This window comes from Hevea brasiliensis, chromosome 17, assembly GCF_030052815.1.
Source record: "Hevea brasiliensis isolate MT/VB/25A 57/8 chromosome 17, ASM3005281v1, whole genome shotgun sequence".
NCBI classification, from domain to species: domain Eukaryota; kingdom Viridiplantae; phylum Streptophyta; class Magnoliopsida; order Malpighiales; family Euphorbiaceae; genus Hevea; species Hevea brasiliensis.
The window spans coordinates 17,669,995-17,689,678 of NC_079509.1; the positions used below are offsets into that span (position 1 = coordinate 17,669,995).

At 34.2% G+C, this 19,684-nt stretch overlaps 2 protein-coding genes across 4 annotated transcripts; both read right to left on the bottom strand.

Annotated features, from left to right (window-relative positions):
* Positions 1–4,264: 4,264 nt before the first annotated feature.
* LOC110631733 (patellin-4) lies at positions 4,265–6,333 on the bottom strand. Its single transcript, XM_021779678.2, has 4 exons — positions 5,314–6,333; positions 5,057–5,181; positions 4,817–4,958; positions 4,265–4,714 (listed from the first exon to the last, which is right to left on the bottom strand). Exons 1-4 carry the CDS (start codon positions 6,331–6,333, stop codon positions 4,457–4,459), a joined length of 1,545 nt encoding a protein of 514 aa, XP_021635370.2. The 3' UTR covers positions 4,265–4,456.
* Positions 6,211–19,310, bottom strand: LOC110631726 (twinkle homolog protein, chloroplastic/mitochondrial). Of its 3 annotated transcripts, none has more exons than XM_058139141.1 (21): positions 18,918–19,309; positions 18,658–18,785; positions 18,053–18,108; positions 17,913–17,970; positions 17,714–17,824; positions 17,030–17,113; positions 16,686–16,766; positions 16,406–16,471; positions 16,202–16,318; positions 14,863–14,910; positions 14,685–14,770; positions 14,532–14,592; positions 14,029–14,211; positions 11,528–11,659; positions 10,612–10,673; positions 10,057–10,140; positions 8,717–8,848; positions 8,344–8,440; positions 8,121–8,255; positions 7,764–7,831; positions 6,211–6,343 (listed from the first exon to the last, which is right to left on the bottom strand). In XM_058139141.1, the coding sequence occupies exons 1-21, from the start codon at positions 19,177–19,179 to the stop codon at positions 6,340–6,342; spliced, it is 2,055 nt and encodes a 684-aa protein (XP_057995124.1). In that variant the 5' UTR covers positions 19,180–19,309; the 3' UTR covers positions 6,211–6,339. The 3 variants fall into 3 exon arrangements, with proteins under 3 accessions (XP_057995124.1, XP_021635356.2, XP_057995123.1); XM_021779664.2 differs by lacking the exon at positions 6,211–6,343 and adding an exon at positions 7,068–7,224; XM_058139140.1 differs by lacking the exon at positions 6,211–6,343 and adding an exon at positions 7,252–7,415 and having other exon boundaries at positions 18,918–19,310.
* Positions 19,311–19,684: the final 374 nt, after the last annotated feature.

Below are 19,684 nucleotides of genomic sequence, written 5' to 3' on the forward strand. Positions count from 1 at the left end.
CAGTTCATCAATTATGAATGCAATATAAAATGTGCCTAGTATTTAACTACATAGATATATATTTATAAGTGATGCATGGACATGCTTGAACATATAATAATATCAAAATTATAATTAAAATTAATATTTTACTCACAGACTTAACCGAGGTCACTACGGCGGCTAGGCAGAGGAGAAAGGCTGTCCCGGCTCGCCTGACAATTTCATAGCAATTATTTAATATATTGACTCAATACAAGCCTGAAAAAGACCAAAGACACCCTAGGTCGTGCCGAAAATCCGGCAGAGTCTCCCCTATACCTAGGACCTACTCAACTTGAAAATGGATTCAAATTGTACTTCTATATTCATAAGCCACACATCCATAACTCAATCACATCACATGGCCCCTCCTGGGCCCACCCAAACAGTCAACAATCACAATTTGAAAAATTATAATTTAATCCCTACAATTACCCCTTTTGCAGAAACTACCTAATGAGCTCTAAAAATTCTAAAATTTTGCCCCGCAGTTTTTAGCAATATTATAGAGCTAACGCAAAAGGAATTATATTTTTCTAGCCTACCACGAATATTTTATAGTCAGGCACTAGATAATTAAGAGAAATGAGGGTTCAGGTTTACCTATGTCAATTTCGACCCTGGAGACGTGTCCGGGACATCTGAAAATGGTGGGGTAGCCTATCACCTCGACCCAATTCGGAGACTTTTTTAGTAATCTATCTACCTAGCCCGAAATTACAGACCCGAGCAACTATTGAATTTCCACGAATTGAAGGTACCTACGTGAAGCCCACAACACGGGGGTTAGTATATAATTTTTACGAAATTTTTTAAGTTCATTTAATGCTCAAAAAAATACTGTGAAGTCTCGTGAGACTCATCAAAAAATAGTGTCGAAAAAATTTGAAATGGGTATTGCTGCGAAGCTCTCGACGAGTGGAGCACTCCGGTACTCTCGGATTTTTGTTGGGGTTTACGGTTTTCGAGAAATCGAGCCTGAAATTCAAAATAAACTAAAACTTCCTGGATAAAAATTGGACAAACTGCTCTATGAATTTTGGTGTTCTTGGTGTCTAAAGAAAGCTCTCGAGATGTAGATGGGTTTTGGTATAAGATCCGGTCCAATTGGTGGTCAGATCGGCTAGATTTTGGCCGGGAAAACAAAGCGGCGTGCTACGCACATAAGCGCCTTTGGGCGCATTTTTTCGGTGCTACAAGCTGCGGCCGGCGAGGGGGAAGGACTGAGGTGGTGCGCCGGCAAGCTGGGGTGGCTAAGGAGGCTGTGGGGCGACGAGAGGAGGAGAGAGGAGAGAGAAAATGAGAGAGAGAGGGAAGGTGTCAGGGGCACACGAAGAAGAAGAAGAAAGAAGAAAAAAGAAAATGGGCCGGTCCGATTCCACCGGTCCGATCCTATCCGGTTTGATTCAGCCGATTCGATTCAAGACACCCAAAATTAAATTTTTACTCTGCCTTGGGACCAAAAACGAGGCCCAAAAATTTTAAAAAAATTCTAGAAAACTCAAAAAAATTCGTAGAGTCCAAATATATTTTTAGTTTTACCACGTGATCTTTAAATTAATTTTTAAAAATCATCAAATTTTTATATGTCATATAAATCAAACCCGATTTCTAAAATCTAAAAATTTCAAATAATTTCTCAAAATTTAAATAAAATAAAATATTAATATCTACTCATAAAATAATTAATTTAAAAATTAGGGGTGTTATTCCATACACGTGAAACAACTAAATCACGAGATAGCCTGTGAAGCCCTAAAAGAAGATTCCACCAATGTCTTATTTATCGATTCTTTGATAAAAAAAACCCTGCATGGACATACTACAAATTGATGGAGAGGGCACAAAAGTATATTCGGTTAGATGATGAAAAGTAGAGTGAGCTACAAATAGAGAAAGTTAAAAAAGGACAATAGTAAGTGACGAAAAGAATGGTGTCTCATTTAGGTGATCAAGCTACTTGGATAGAGGACGACAGTGCCCAGATCATAGATAATCAAAAACTTAAGTTTTATCAGTTGAATTACTTTGATTATTTAAATAAGAGAATTACTAAACTATGTAGTCTTTTTATTTATCTATTAAAAGATTATATTTGATTTTTTTCTTATTGTGTTTGTAGACAAAGGTGTTTATTCACCTGCCTATCGGGCCAAATTTACTCACCCGTCTTCACAAAAGCGTTTATTTGCCTGCCTACCGAGCTGACTTTACTCACCCGTCTTAACAAAGGCATTTATCCGCCTGTCTACTAAGTTTACTTTACTTGCCCGTCCTAACTAAAATGTTTATTTGCCTGTCTATCAGGCCGAATTTACTCGCTCGCCATAACAAAGGCATTTATCCATCTGTTTACTGAGCCGAATTTACTCGCCCATCTTAACTAAGGCGTTTATCCGCCTGCCTACCGGGCTGAATTTATTCGCCTGCCATAATAAAGACGTTTATCCTCCTATCTATTTGATCATATGATAATTCTTTCTATATTATGCGCTACATCACAAACATTTTTATTGCATCATTTTAATTTGATTTTTTAATTATATTTAGTAAAAAAAATACACAATAGCATTTTCTTTCTTTTTAAGTCTCGATGAAATTGAGTAAAAAAAAAAACTCAAATATCTGCAAACTAAATCGACCTCCTCCTCATATCACTCATACCGCTTTATACAACTATTATTCTTCTAAGATTAAAAAGGACAAGATCATTGTTAGCTCTACTATGGTTTAAAAAGGACAAGATCATTGTTAGCTCTACTATGGTTATCTCCTTCGGCTTGGTCCAATGCACTGTTCCCATTCCCACTGTCATCAACCCTAAATAAGGCGTGCAATTGCTCCTGAATGTCCTACAACTACTCCTCAATATTTCAAGTTGATGTTTCTCATGTTTTGCTCTCCAAATAGCCTGCAACTCCTTGATCTCTATCATAAGGCTGGTTAACACCATTACCATCAATGTTAGCCATCTGATTATGGTGAATTTCCAACTCTAATACCAAACGAGGCAACGCATAACATGGAAAGGATTAACACATGATCAAGTTTTCAAGAAATTAAACAAAATTGAATCCAAGACTTCAAAAATAAAAGATTCAATCCAGAATCTAGAGAAAATAAAATAAAACACAGCCTTATTTGAGAGAAATCTGGTTATCAGAGTCTAAAGTCTACATAGAATTTAAAAAAAAAAAAAGGGGGGGTGGTGGGGGGGTGGTGTAAATTAGTTTTTACAAGCCTAAACTAAATATGAAGTCCTAATCTAAGTAGGAATATACTTGAATGTTGTTGCTTTCTTTTTTTTTGCTTCTTATTTAAACAAGGGTTTGTCTAAAAGCCTCCGAGAACACTTGGTAAATGGCAGTTAAACTTCTCTAATAATTAATTAGATATTATTATTTGTTATTGATTTGTTACTAATTATGATAAAGACTTGTTTACTTTAGCAGTAGCGATTAATCATTAATATTAAAAATTAATTATGGTTAAAAATATTGTTAGCGAGGCTAACAATATTGCTCCGCCACATTAGCTATATTATAATTATATGACTAGTTCATATATATTTTACGTGAAAAACATATTTCAATAATTTTAAATTAAAAGAGTATGAAATATATTTTATTAAAATTGAGATAAAATTGTATCTTGATTCTTATGCATAAAACTGACAAGTACATATTGCAACCAGTTATTTAAAAAAAATTAAAAATTTAGTTTCGTAAATCATATTTATAATATCAGTAATAATATGTGAAATAATTATCGATTTTTGTCAAAATTTTTAATTTTATGAATTTGATTATCAATGTTTCGCATGAGTTTTGATTTAAGTAATAAATTCAGTTGAAAGTAATAAAAATTAATCTTTAATCTTTTTTGCTCATTATCAATTTTTGCGATTCTAAGTTAATTTTTTTTTTTAATTTCATTTAAATTAAACCATTTATTTCGGCCATATATATTATATTGAAAATTAAAATTTCATAATTCTACTAAACTATTATGAAAAGATGATTGAGAGAGACCACAAAAAATTGATTATGTCTAAGCTAAGTGTTCAATAGCTAAGAGTACTTTTCTCTGATCTTTAGCTGATCTTTAGTGGTTAATCATCATTTTTGAACACTTTTGCACCTCTCAATTCTCATCAATGACTTGTTGATACCACCTTTGAGCAAAGTCACAAGTTACTACTAAACCAAAAATTTGTATCTCAAGAACAGTACATAGAACAAGATGCAGAACTGGTAAACTATATAGAATTAAATCGATCAATCTTTAACTTATTATTACTCGTACATATATAAACCAATCTGTAACAAGGAAATTCAGAAGAATAAACCAAAGCAGAGAAAAAGAATCATGTTTTCCCATCCCAAAAAGAATGTAATAACCAATGAAATGTAAACATTACAGAAAACAGATGATTTCAGAAGGAAGCACTCTTCTTGGTCATGTAGCGATACATAACCCTTTTCTTCTTGCTCGAACTATTTTCGATGGTGAGGACAACTTTCCCAAGTTCATTGTTCCTGAAAGTGTTTCGAACTGGTCCTTCAGAAGAACTCATTTTCTTTCCTTTTGAAATGATGATGGTGTAAGATCCTTCATCACTTGGTACAAATTCCTCCTTGTAATTCACTTCCCAGCCCAAAACAGTCAGATCCCAGATCAGTGTAGCTCCAACCTGTCATCAAACAGCAATCAATTAAGTTTTTTGTTTTTCTTTTTTAACTAACCTTCACAATCTAACAGGAAAAAAATGAAAAATTTTAGTCTCATTTACTACCTCTGCTGCAGGTATCTCAACGGTTTCTGTTGATCCCGCTTTGATGACAAGCTCAGAAACTCCATCTTCGGTTGAGAATTCGAAATCATTCTCCCTTTTGAAGCCACCATATTGGGCAGGGATTTCTTCTGCTGGAATGTATCTGTCAATCACCAATTGAATACAATTTGTCAGAAATTTTGGGGGCTATCTACAGAAAGGTTCAATGAGAGGAGTTAAAAAAAGAGACAGACAACTTACTTGAGTAAAGTCTCTGTTACCTTGGCAGGACGAGCAATAACAAATTTGCTCTTGCTTCTTTGGGTTAGGAAAGGAGACAAGAGGGCATTCAGAGCATAATACCAGAATGGAACATTTATAAATATCTGCAATTAAAACCATACAAGAACAGACTAAGAGCATGGAATTTCATATCTATCAGTGATAAACTGAAACTAGAACAAGAAAAATAAAATTTTTGATATAAAAAAGAAATTGAACAGCCAAAAGAAACTCACATTTCTGGCAACTAATTCAGGATAATTGTCCTGCAAAAGCCCAACAGCTTGGTTCATGGCAATCCTGAGGTCTTTCTTTGATGGAGAAGGAGAATTCTTTAGATCACTGATTTGAAGCAAAGATGTGACACCACCAGGCTTCAAATCAAGCTTTCTAATACCCTTTTCCATCAACTGGAATCTCCATCTTAAGAACTGTTTGCGATTCTCCTCAGTTCCAAACGCCTTAGTGTAAAGCTCTTCATTTCCAAACACCCCATAAACGTTGTAACACACTGGGTGACGTTCACGATCAATCCCATTCATGTAGAAGGCCGAGCTTAGATCGACTCCTAAATCTTCATCCAAGATTGAGTCGATGTTGGATTCCTTTCTCCATTGAAGGGTCTTCTTTAGCATCTCAAAAGCATCATTGACTTTGAACTCTCTAGCCCTCAAGAATTTCAAGAGGACCACATCGGTGCCATCTGCTCCGTTGCTTGGCAAAAGTGGGATTCCCCAAATGGAGATATCTTTGTCAATTTCTACTCCATTTTCTTCCACAGCCACCTCAGTTTTCTTCTCTTCTTCACATTCTTGTATTGGCTTTTCCTTCTCATCTCCTTCTTCATTCTTTTCAGATTCTTCCTGCACTTGTTTCTCACCTCCTTCCCCTTCTTTGGCTTCTTTTTCCTTCTCTGTCTCTTCCATGTTCACCAATTTCTCCTCTTCGCTTTCCTTTTCTCTCTTCTTCAGCTCCTCTTTCTTGAAAAGACTGTTTCCAACAATGGCTTCTTCGAGTTTCAATTTGAGCTCATTCAGGGCCTTTTTCTCAAACTCCTTAAGATCAGAAAGAAAGTTGCTCTCTTCCTTGTAAGAAGAGCTTTTCTGAACAGTCTTAGGCTTGGAATTATCATCATCTTCAACTTCCTTCACTTGGCAATCCTCCTGGACATCTTTCTTGCTTTCTTCAACATCCTTTTTAGGCTCTTCTTGAGGAATGACAACCTCAGCCACCACCTGAGTTTCCTCAACAGTCATGCTTAATCACCTGCACCACACCAAACAGAAAAACTCAAAGAAAGAAGAAGAAAACGCAAGAAATTAAGTTCCACACTTGAAAAAAATAAACAAGGACCGATGGAAGCAATAACCCACCTTTTCAAGCCCTGGATGTTGTTTTCTTGGATTTGTTCCGCTCTCTGGTCTGATGAGAGAGGTAGAGTTTGGTTTTTTGAAGGTAAGTTGTATAACGGTTATATATTTAAAAAGGGTGGACCCCGGGACCCGCCAACGGTCACTTATCTGGTGCCAGCCACTGCATGTGGTAGCCGTTGGGCGGATTCTCTTTCCGAAGGGTTCTGCTAGCCTGGAGGCCAGCAAATACTCTGGCTTAAGAGAATCCTGTCGGGCCCACAAGTTACTAAGCATTGATATGGTATGATCGGCTCCATGAACTTCGACAAAGTTTCACACGCTGATTGGGTTAATATTTTATACCCATTTTGTTCTGTACGTTTATTTATTTATTTTTTTTAAAGTCATTCAGTGAGTATTTTTTTAATGCATTTTTTTGTTGGACAATTACTGTTTAGCACTGTATATTTTACCAATTCTGGGCAGCAGAGATAGAATCTCTGTTTTAGCAGGCTGCGGCTTGGCATCACAGCATTGGTTGCCAGTGTTGTTAATTCTTAACAATTGTTCTGGCCCCACACGCTAGTGCTGTTTGTTGGCCTACTCAGCTCCATGTGGTAGATTTTACAAAAAGAACATAATCCAGAAAGATTTTCAATGATGAACATCTTAATATAGGAAAGTTCTGCCAAATAAAAATTAAATAACATATACAAGTATATTTCTCAGTCACTGCATATCTGCCTATCTTCTTTCCAGATGATTTAATCAATATCCATGAATTCACCAGTTACCCTGCCAAAGAGCATGTGATCAGCAGTTGTTTCATGGAAGGCGTTTAAGCAAACCAAAACCATACCACCACCACCACAACCACAACAACAAAAATAACCTTTTGTTAGTGCAGATATTCTGGCAGAAGAAAGAAACCAATGATATGAACATCAGTCGGGTAAATTACACCATTGATATAGCCATACCTTGCACTGGTTTCCAATTTCATAAGAAAACTTCTATTTTTGTCAATTTAGTAACAACACTTTGATCTGTTGCAATTGACCCATCCTCACCAAAATCTGATCAAATGGACACTAGAAATCTAACAATGCATCTATCTTAGACTATTATAATCTTAATAATCATATGTGGAGCTCCTAAAATGAAGACTTTGATCTTTAGGTACCCCACATGAGATTACTAGGATTTAAAAATATCTTTTATATGCCACATGAGATTTCCAATGTTCAATTCATTGAATTCTAGTTGAGGATGGGCCAATTGCAATTTAATCAAATACGTCTCATACCATATTGATATAAATTGAAGTTTTATACCTATTATAGGACAAGGCAGCATCACCTATGGTTCCAACGACCTTATTTCGCACCTTCCGAACACAAACCTGCAATTAATAAATGCATATAAATTGGCTTGCATCCAACAATAATGACAAATAACAAGACACTGAAAAAAAAAGAGTATCGAGGTGCCACAACACATTCACACACAAACAGGCAAAGATGCTGTGTGTGTGTGTGTGTGTGTGTGTGTGTGTGTGTGTTTTTGTGTTTGCCTGATACCCACAGACATTTGGATTGTGTCTATGCATACAAAATGTCAAATAACAACAGCGATGACATTTTTTATGATAGATAACTGTTATAGCATGAAAACACACACATGTAACCCACCTGTACTTGATCAACAGGTCCAGCCTCAGGATCCCTGTTACGGTGAATAACAATCCCATTGTCACATTTGTTTATGAAGTGGGCACTGCCACTTATATCATACAGATTGGGAGGAGCCCCAACCCAGTTGTGTAACTGTTGGATGAAGAATACAGGTAAGAACTAAGAACAGTGATTATAATTCAGGAATAGCCGGATAAAAACAGAGCTCATGACAACCAACCTGTCTGGGATGTGCTACAAACCAAACATGACAAGCATGATGTTGAGCAAACCGTTTGACCAGTGTAAGCATCTGACTTACATACTCTGTTTCAGTCCTGTCACCCCAAAATTTAATGTTTTAAGGACAAATTGTAAATTCAAAGCCTACAACACGAGGACCGAATATCAGTCTATCACAAGAAGAGCTCTCATACAAATAATACAATTTAACATTTTGGAGGAACTTATTTTCTCCATCTAATTTCCAGCAAGCAAGATTTATTTTCAATTGTGTAGATAAGACACCACAAAGATTGAACGAAGTTGCAAATAATAATAGTCTCTCCAAAAATACAAATTGAAGTAGAAATGGAACAAGGTTCAAATCCCACATGCTAATAGGACGCTGATGGTCAAGCTCATTGTAAGGATCAATTACAAGTCCTCGCACACCATGCCTTAGAACTGCTGCTTTTGCAAGATCAAGAACCCAATTTACACTTGGAAGTTTATCATCCTCACATCTGTTCCACGGTCAAGAGGAAAAACAAACACAAAAAGACATCAACATGAGATTGTTAATATGTAATATTGTGGACTCAATCAGAAAAAATGACAGTGATCAAACCTGAGCATGTGAAAACTCATACTATTTTTCAAGCATAATAAAAAAATTAAAATAAAAAAATAAAAAATAAAGAGTTGAAAAGTAGCACATCAAACTCCCCAAGCCACCAAAAGAAATATTAATTTGAGTCTATGAAGATAATGTGAGCATGCTTTTTTCTACACATTCAATCTACAACAGGGTAGAATATATCAGTAAAGATGTAAAGAGGTTTTAGCATTGATAACATCTAAATTCGTACTTCATACAGATTTGCGCACTAGAACAAGCCTGGGAAGAGCAGGAAGAGCAGTAATTTACTTAATGAGATTTGAAATGGTGATTTAGGAAGCAAAAAAGCAAAAACTCTTTGGTTACGTTGCTGAGGCTTGGCCAGTTGGGTATAGATATTCGGTGTGAGTTTGTATTTAGGAGCTCGACTTGTGTATTTTCTAAATTCTAAGCCAGAGAGTCAAAATATTTTATGTAAGTACATAAATATGCTGTGGGTCACTTAGAATTGGAAGAAAACATAATACACATGTATATACAAGTAATCCCATATAATGTAGTAATTGGCATATGAAATAACTGTCTGATTTAATATCTTGCCATATTTAAATGTCAGCTGATGTCATTTCTTTTAAATTAACCACACACAATAGTTTCTTCCTTTGACACAAATGACAAAAAATTTTGATTAAACCTCCCAAGGAGATGTAACTATATAAGCCAAAGACCTTCAGATCAGTATATTCTCCAACTAAGAAATGGCTTGCTTGCCAATCTATTGACAAAACAATCAGTAAGATCCAAATGGTAGCCTTGGCTAGAAGTAAAAGCTAAAGATCTTCAATATATTACCTACTGAAGGACAGGCTTGGGCTTGATAATCTATGCATATTAACAATCACAGTAAGATACAAGTGATAAAAATTAAGTATTGATTAACCTTGACCAAACATAAACCCTGTGCAGGTTCTGACTTCAGAACAATCATAATAAACAAGCAGGACAGGATTATGAATACAAACCCTGTGCAGGTTCTGACTTCAGAACAATCATAATAACCAAGCAGGACAGGATTATGAACTATAGACAGGAAAACTCTAAAATGTAACTCACCTTATGAGGTAAAATGTATCATTCAACCACCGTTTTCCTTCCTCCAACTCTTCAACACTCATTCGTTCAACAGACCCTCCATAACTATGATAGGCAAAGCAAGCAAACAACAAAATTAAAAGTATAAATAGCATGAGAATTGAGAGCTAAAAGCTATTAGAGAAGTAGAAATGAAAAGTTTAAAACACAAACTATCAACAAAAATGGCATTTTCAACAATAAATCGATCTATTATGAAGGGCTTCTATTTTTCCAATCAATGACAGTCTTCTTTGTCCATTCACAACAGATAAACATATAGGTTGCCAATAAACAAACAGAAATACTACAAGAGAACAACTGATATATCCAATGTTTGGAGCATGTGTTATGGGCAAGGTAGACATGATAATAAGGAGTTAAGGACTGGTCCAGGCAAATGATGCTATAGAAAGGTGTTCTAATACAAGTACATTTTAAAGCAAAGAATTAAATGGCTGTTACTTCATAGAAAGTACAAAACAATAAGGAACCAAGGGCAACACAGCAATAACAAAGAAATTCACCCTAACTCACCGCGCATCAAAAAAGGGCTTCTTTATATGTTTCTCCAAAAGTTTCCTAGCATGTTCCCGGACCTATATGTGAAATGAGAAGAGAGTAAGATGACTTCAGCCACAACGACATTGTGAATAAACATAGCATATAAGGTTGAAGTGGTTCTTTAACAAATGTCTACAATAACTTGCACAAGGACAGAAACAATAAATCTAACATGTTTAGAATTTAACAATTTTGAAATATTTATAGTAAGTAGTCTACAGAAATATGTTGCTCAATGTTGACCCATCAGAATATTTACAATTTTTTTCTCATACTACCATTTGGGGGACAGATTCTACAGACACCAAGATGTCATACCTGAAAAGGCAAACAAGTTATAAAACAATGCAATTTCAGTTTCATCAAAAGTTATTATGATTAATCTATGTTTAATAACATTTCAAATTTAGCAAGATAACTAAGGATCACGTATCCCCAATATTTCCATAATAATAATAATAATAATAATAATAATAATAATAATAATAATAATAATAATAATAACACTCCCTCCATCTCATTGTAATAGATGATTTAGAAAAAATTGTCCCACTTTATTTGCTATTTTAGAAAATCAAGAAAGCATTTATTATTTTTTTCCAATTTTACCTTTGTCTATTATTATTCCCAATGCATTTATCTCTTCGTAACACCCTTTTACATTCCAATGATACTATAAGGGTATTTTAGTCACTTAATAGTATATTTTTAATAAAAATGATGCTATCCAATCATTTCCTTAATCCTTGTGCAAAAACCTTAAAAAGCTATTGAAATGGGATGAAGGAAGTAGTATATACTGCACGTTACACATGCATAAATGGAGACAGACAGCAAACACTTCCATCAATGCCATACAAATGCAAATTAAAATTGATAATTAGCTTACTCTGTTCTCCATAGAGCAAAGTGCAAATTTCCAGCCAACACTGCTGTTAAGATTGCATAAGAGAGCATCAATCCACTCACTTTTACCAGAATTGGGAACCCCAGTTATTATAGTCAATTCTCCTGGCATAACCTAATAAAAAAATTTGATACGTTTGAAACTAATCAGTTTATTTATTTATGGTTATTTCAGAAGAGTGAAAAACACAAATTAACTTGATATATTAATGTTAGTTCATGCTTATTTCAGAACAGAACTTACAAGTGAACTCACTTCCGAGAGAAAATAACAAAAAAAAAGGGCTAAACTTAGAAGATGTTTCTCGTAGCTCATAAGTTAGTCAAACCAGCTTTTAAACTCTAAAAATAAGTTATCTGTTTGTTTATAACATTTTCTGGCCTTATAAGCCAAAAATAATAATAATAACAAGTTTAGGAACAACTTTTTAATTTAGTGGTTAGTGCTTATAAGCCCTATATTTGTCAGCTAATTTGATCAAATATTTTACAATGTTACCCTCATTTAATTTTTAAAATTTTACCATATATCTTATTTAATATCCTTCTTAATAATTTTAATAGTAAATGTGCTTATAAGCTATTTTTTAACACAAATATTAGTTACTAATCAGCCACTTGAACTTTAACTAAACACGTAATTGCTTAAAATTTTAAACATGTACTTTATAAGCTAATTTTCATAAGTGAAGCCAAACAGCATCATAAATTAGAAAATAGAAATTTGAGAATTCAAATTTATAAAAACCCGTAAAGAAATGGATGTATCATCATTTAAACCTTTTTAATTAGTGAAGTATAACATTGTTGTTCCCTGGGTGTCAACTGTGGGTGTGCACAGTTATTGGGGATCCCTAATCGAACTAAAGAACTATACAGGATCAGTTAGAATATATCAAACTGAACTTATTTACTGTTTTGATTCGATTCTAATTCTTCACTAAGAATTGAATAGGAACCATACCGGACACTTATTGAACCAAACCAAAAAAACAATTTTATACATATGTTTTTTCATGATTTTTAAATATATTATATACTTTCAATATAATTATATATATTCAACACCAAATTATATGGTAGAAACTATGCCTTCAATATCATAATCTAAACCACAAAAACTTCCTTACACTTCGAGCCCCTACAATGTGGCAACTTGATAGTAGTTACAATTAGATGTGGCAAAACTGAACCATAACCCATCTAAATGTTTGTAAACGGCCTTATATTTGAGTATTAAATGAATCATAGCCCATCCTAGCCCACCCATTAATGTGGGCTCAAATAATATTTGGGTATGGGTACCCATCTTAATTGCTAAACAGAGTTTTGTGAGTATAACCACTTCCCTACCTACTATGCCATTGACTGCCACTACCACAATGGCAAGATTGGTGGTGGTGGTGAATAGTGATGAGGTGGTGAAAATGGTGACAAAAGGGTGGTCAAGGTTGCACCAAAGCTATTGGTGGACAATCATACTAGTCAATAACACCGGCAATTTAAACATTGATTTAGGTAAATGGTTGAACTACGATTAATTTGAATTAAATGGGTATGGTCATCCACATAAATTTTAAACAGGTAATAAATAGGTGCATGAGTCATTTACAACCCAAACCAAACCCACCCTTTTTTGTCACTTGTACTTCCAATGAAATGCAAAGTTACATATTCATTTTAAACTATATCTAAAATTTTGCATGAGACTTTAAACAATTTCAAATCCCCAGTTATTTAATCTTTAGGCTTTAAATCTTTGGGAATTAAGCCAATTAAAAAGATATGAAAGGAACTCATTAATGTCACATTTTCAAAAGCTCTAATGCTATTAATTAGAAATAATGTATTCATCAACACCATGGCAAATATTTATTGATCAACACCAATGGGGTGCCAACCCATTCCATTCTTGAAATCAAAGATGGTAGGTATCTCCAAAAATTAAAAAATTTTGTTCAACAAAAAAACAGATTAATTAAATTGTTCATCCAAAAAATACTCTACCCATCTACAAAATCATTTTACACTAATATGATTACTATTATTATCTTAATGTTTTGAAAAAGATATGTATTTTGACATTAATATTGTAACTTATGAAAACTACTAAATTTTGAAGCAATGAGTGAACAAGAGAGAGTTGAAATCATAATCATTAAATGAGCATGAAAAAGCTTAACAGTCAACATGATTATTTGAAAATTACAAATATATTTTGGGCAATTATACCATTATTTGGAATAGAGATAATTTTCTCAACCAAATGTTTAAAAATAATTAGAATTACAAATTAGTAAGGGTACCATCAAAAATCACCTTTAGTCGTTTGTATGTTCATTCAAATAATCTTGTGGAAGTTACTTTTGTAAGATAAAAACCCAGTATAACATAATGTCAATCAGTATTCTTCATTATTAAAGAGAGAAACAAAGGTTTAAATAGAAAAAAATGAAAACTCAGGAAAAAACAAATTATCCTTACTTTATATAATTCATTTAGAGCCCTCCACCCAGTTGAGACACCACATTCGTAACCAAGAGTCCGATTATAATAGTCATCAATTTCATTAAAGTAATCCCTGAAGTTGAACAACCCACGGATAGGGTATAACTCTGCATTTTCAATTGCTTCCCGAAGTGCATTGGGACCCAAAAACATGAGAACCTGAGCATATTTTGACATATAGTGAGACAGTTATCCCAAGAAAAAAAGAGCTACAAAAGTAACTTCATTGTTCTTTTGACTATTGTTCTTAAAACATAAAAAAAAAATACCAACCAAAAATGCATGAAACTGATCACATGGGATGATGCATAACATATAACTCATTGAAGAATAATAGTCCAGTGGAGAGGAAAAAAATAGCATATTGCATATGGTACTCTTCCCATATTGCAGAAGATGTGCCACATAAATCACTATCATGGTTAAAACTCATTTGAACATTATGTAACACAGAAAGACGTGCAACATTTATATCAGACCTCATTTGCATCTTTGCAATACTCCTCTTTATTTTTCTTTGGCCACTTGACTCTCCAGCATCTGTATCCCCATAGAGAACAAAGAATTATCTCAACAACTAGTATAGACTCACAAGACAAAGCTCAACAGTATTATCACAGAGAATGACAAACCTTTCCCTTCCAATGCGACGTGCAATCTCCTCAGCTAAAGCTTGACCAGGTGGATCTCCATCAGTAGCAAGTATTATACGAGATGCCTATCATAGCATGTTTTGATACAATGTTCAAAATCCAAATCCTTTCACATTGATGAGTTACATTCAAAAGCACTTTAGTAATTTACACTAACCTTATTCAAGTACTCTTTGCAATTCCACAGATATTGATATTTTGTGTCCTAGCTTCACAAAATATATCCAAGAAGAATCAGCTCTGAGTTTCTAATACAAAAAGCAATATTATCATTGAAACTACAAAGGCACATTGCCTTTTAAAGTTGACTCGATAAATTGCGAGTTTGACAAAGTAATGCCCTCAGGATGCCACTAGGAATAATTAAAACCGCTACTTGATTAACTTGTAACACACACCAAATCTAGAGCAATGAAACAAGACTTGCATTTATATGTTTGCTTCTGGGATGAATTTTGCATTGTTTTATTCTTCCACTCCAAAGGTAATGGGAAACCTAACGCTTTGCTCCGTATGCATAGTTCATTTTCACAGTTATGTATGCAATGTCAATCAATTTATATTGCTGTAGACGTGGAGTGCAATCATAGGAAAACCCCAACCTACAAAATCTGTGCCGCCCGTTGGCTAGATCAAATGGAACTGACCCCATGACTACACAAGGCGGTTCAAAGAACAGATGAAAATTGGATGAGCAATCCACACAAAAAGTTCAATTTATTGACGAGTAACTTATCTAATGCATGAATGTTGTGCTTGGTCTTAGACGTACTTGGATGTTTCCCCATATGACAACTGTATAACGTTTACCATCTCCCAAGAAGTTTGACATAATCTCAAGTTCTCACAAGAATAATGTCAATTCATTAACCTAAAAACAAGTCAAAAGATTTTTTACTTTTTTTAACAGGAAAGCTGGCATATAAATATTTTATCAAATGTGTGTCATCAAAGGTTGAGGATTGCATATTTTCTGTTGAGGATATAAAGTTCTGCTATTGATTGTTTTCCATTTAATAGTTTAGGGTGAGTTGGAAGAAAAGATCTTTAATCCCTCCCACTAGTTTTTGGTTTCATGATCAAATGAGAGCGCTTTTCAGGGGAGCAGTCATCTCCCTAAATACTCGAAAAAAGTCAACTTAAGATAATGATTTTTGGTTAGTCAGAATACCTTGGGGATATGAAAGATGCCACAGAATTCATTGATCTTTTTGGTCTTATAAACATATCTCCTTTTCTTATACAGATGCAGGCAACCTTTTTATCCTCTAATGGCGATTTTACATCCTCAATTGAGAGGACTAAAAGTTAAGTGGACAATTTACATCGACAAGACAACACTCCTAAACCCTTATAGGTGAGGGGGGAAAAAAAGAGGATGATTCAACTAAACAACAATAATTAACTAGAACAATAAAAATAAAAACAGCAATGACAAAAGTAATTATTTATTACTACTAAGAAGACTCAAAATTTGACAGCTGACAGACACAGACCTTCTCTTCAGAAGGCAACTCTTTTGAAGAAACTTTTGGAGGCGCGCCATCAGGTACACTCACACAAGTACGGAACCCAGCTTCTTCCATTGCAAGCTTGTCTATTTCACCTTCAACCTATGATCAGAAATAAAATATTAGGTCTCAGGTTAAGTTGTTAAGTATATATGTAAAGAATTTCCCATGGAGGACAAGAGGACATACAATAATGACATCATCAGCTTCCTTGATATCATCCAGCCCATAAAATATTTTTTCTGTATCCCTTTCCTGGAATAAGTGTAGAATAAAATATCAAATTCCAGTTGCTCAAATTCATCAAGTGACTTAAAATCCATTATTGGTCTAGAATGAAAGGAATGGCAATTGCTGAAATTTATTATTATTACTTTTTATTTATTGTTCTCATCATGAAAAAATTTGTTTTGTGCAATTATCAAACTTTCTAAATTTGTTCTTTGCAATAGTAGCACAAAACCTGTACCTGCAAAAATTTCTTGTTGCTATCTCGATATTTGCAGCTGGTAAGAACTCCATTTCGCCAATATGTAAATGCGATCATAATCTGCCAATAAAATGCAAAGAATTATTTCACAAGGCCGAAGCTGCAGAACTGTTGCCCACATTAGATTGAAATGACAAATAAAATATCTGCCACAAGAACAGATCATCAAAGGATTACTATTTCATATAGGCAAAATATTCCACCATCCACCCCTTCCCACAAAACGAAAAAAAAGATAAATAAATAAAAAACTTTTGCTCGAGCTACACCATAACATGACATAACCATTGATTACTTTTTCTTGATTCAGCAATATCATGCACCTGAGAACCATAGCTTTTTTGCATAACACGATTTCTCTGTAACGTCTCTGCTGATATTAACCGCTCTGCAAAGTAACCAATGAGCTGAAACAAGGCCAGAAAAAGATATACATGTGTGTTAGCAAATAATAGTGTAGAAATGAAGTTGAATAAGCATATGCAACCAATGCAATCTGAAAGAAAACTCGAAAGGATAAAATAAAACATATTTAAGATAGTTGCACACACATGTGCACACATTATACATACTTCAAATACTAATTTGAGTGATTAAGGCTAAAGCATAAGCATTTTACAGAAATTAAATATTGGCATCTCACATCTTCAATGTTCAGAAATAAGCAAGCATAAAATATATAACAATAAGCAGTTAACTTTTACCCCATAATAAATTTTCCCCCAAGTGCAGTCAGCATAAGAAAGTAGAAAACAATTCAAGTCAACTCAACCAAACTAACCCTTAATCACAAATTAGATGGAGTTGTCTACATGGATTCCTCCACTCCAACCAATTTAGGGCTACCACTTCAAAAAGATCTAGAGTTTGTTATATCTTTTCTGACTACTTCCCCCCAAGCCATCTTAGGTACTGGGTACTGGTAAGGAGATAAGCATGTTAGGCATCATAACTCAACAACCATTTCATAAAAAGTGAGAAAGGAGAGCAAAATAGAACCTAACAACCTCGCTACATAGTGGTTCCAATTTCAGACTCTCCACAGTGATTTCCTTTTTCTGCTTAACCTTGTTATCTTGAATTGAGCTCTCATATGTAGAGTTTCTTCCTGCAAAGGGCTGAAACCAGAGGAATAGTGCTAAAGGAATAATTCCCAAAACAAATGATAAAAATGCAGTTTCACATCCAGATGAGCAAACATCTTACCCTGGTTCCACCACTCCATCCGCATTTAGCTCGAAAGCAAGTCCAGGATGCACCACTCCTATAAATCAATAAGGAGCAAAGTTGTCAATCTGTTAAAAACTAGAAGTACAAATTGCTAGAGAGAAACTACAAGAGCATACCCATCTGGGCTGATAAACAGAGAGAAACTTTTATCCTCCGAATCACCACCATTGCACTAACATAGAAAAAATAATGACATGTAAGTACTATAGAATAAACATTGGGATCTAAAGTTAAGAAAATGAATTCCTACTAGCATATGTGAACCGAGATTTTACCAAATGATAGTCGATATGAACTGCCTCCATGCTTAAGTTTAGTACAAGGCAAAAAAAATAAACCAAACGTCAAAACATTTTGCTTACACTCCAATTTTCATAGGAAAGAAGAAAAGAAAGTTTCCATTGATAAAGATTAAAGTAATCAGCTTATATGATGTCAAAGATCATTTACATTAATTATTATGAAAGAAAGACCTTATTAAAAATTAAAATTTTCTCCAGCGACCCAAGAGTCTGCCATCAACAATTTCTAATTAAGCTTGAAAAATGACAATGTTTGTGCATAATAGCCACACAATTAAAAAAAAATAAAAATAAATAAATAAATAAATAAATAAACACAAATGAAGAAGAAGACACTTTAAATATTACTTTCAATACCCAGCAGATGCTAAAGAACGATAAAGTTGGCATGCAACAGAGTAGCATGTAATAAAGCTTACCATTGGACATTGTAAGTGATTATGTTGGCCAGGAGTAAATGTGTCCATTTCAATACCCAACTCTTCCAATTTGCGCCTTAGAATCTCCAATTTTCTAAAGTTCTTCACTTCCGAATCCCCACCATGAACTGAAAATTGAACAAAGATTTCCATACCTTAGGTTTTAAATATGCATTTATCTGTTCACACGATTACTCTTCTTTCTGTCCTTCCAAGAGAAACCCAGAGGCACATATAGAGAGAGAAAGAGAGATACATACCTGGAGCTGGAACAGTGGCATTTGAGGTGAAGCCATTAGTTTTAAGGAAATAAGGGCGGATTTTAGAGATAGGTTTAGAACAAAAAGTTGGTACCAGACATTTACATGAGTTGTACAGATGTCTTCTTGAAGAAAGAGGAGCAGATGGCGTTGCAGGTTTGAGAAATAATTTGGAACCCATATGAAGAAGACCAATGTTTGAGGACGAGAAGACAAGCTTGCGGAGATGGGTTTGAGAATTGTAATGAGCAAAACGAAGCATCCTTTCGTTGGTCCCTTTGTTGGCAGACTCTCAACAGGGCTCCATGGCGATGGATAGAAAGAGGAGAGGAAGAACGCCAACGGCTTACGACGGTTTGAAGGCTAAGGGCTCGAGGGTTTTAACTTCTAAGGGCTTGAGAGGAATAATTAATTAATTAATTACTTGGCGTAAAGGATATGGATTAATTATATAAATAATATGTTTTTAAAAATATTTTATTAAAATAATGTGAATTTGAAATTATTTATTAATATAATGTGTGTTTATAAAAATATTAACTCTGAAAGTTATTTCAGTGTTTAAAAAATAAACATAAAATTATCAATACAAAAGGCCATTTTAGTAATAATATTAAACTATCATATCAAAGTGTCAAAGTTATTATGTGTGTCAAAGTCAACATGATTGTCTTAAAAATTTTACAGTCACCGGATGATTCTCACAGAAATGAAAAAAATGAAGAGTCGTCATTTTAATTTTGAAAAAAATTAAAGGAAATCATTAG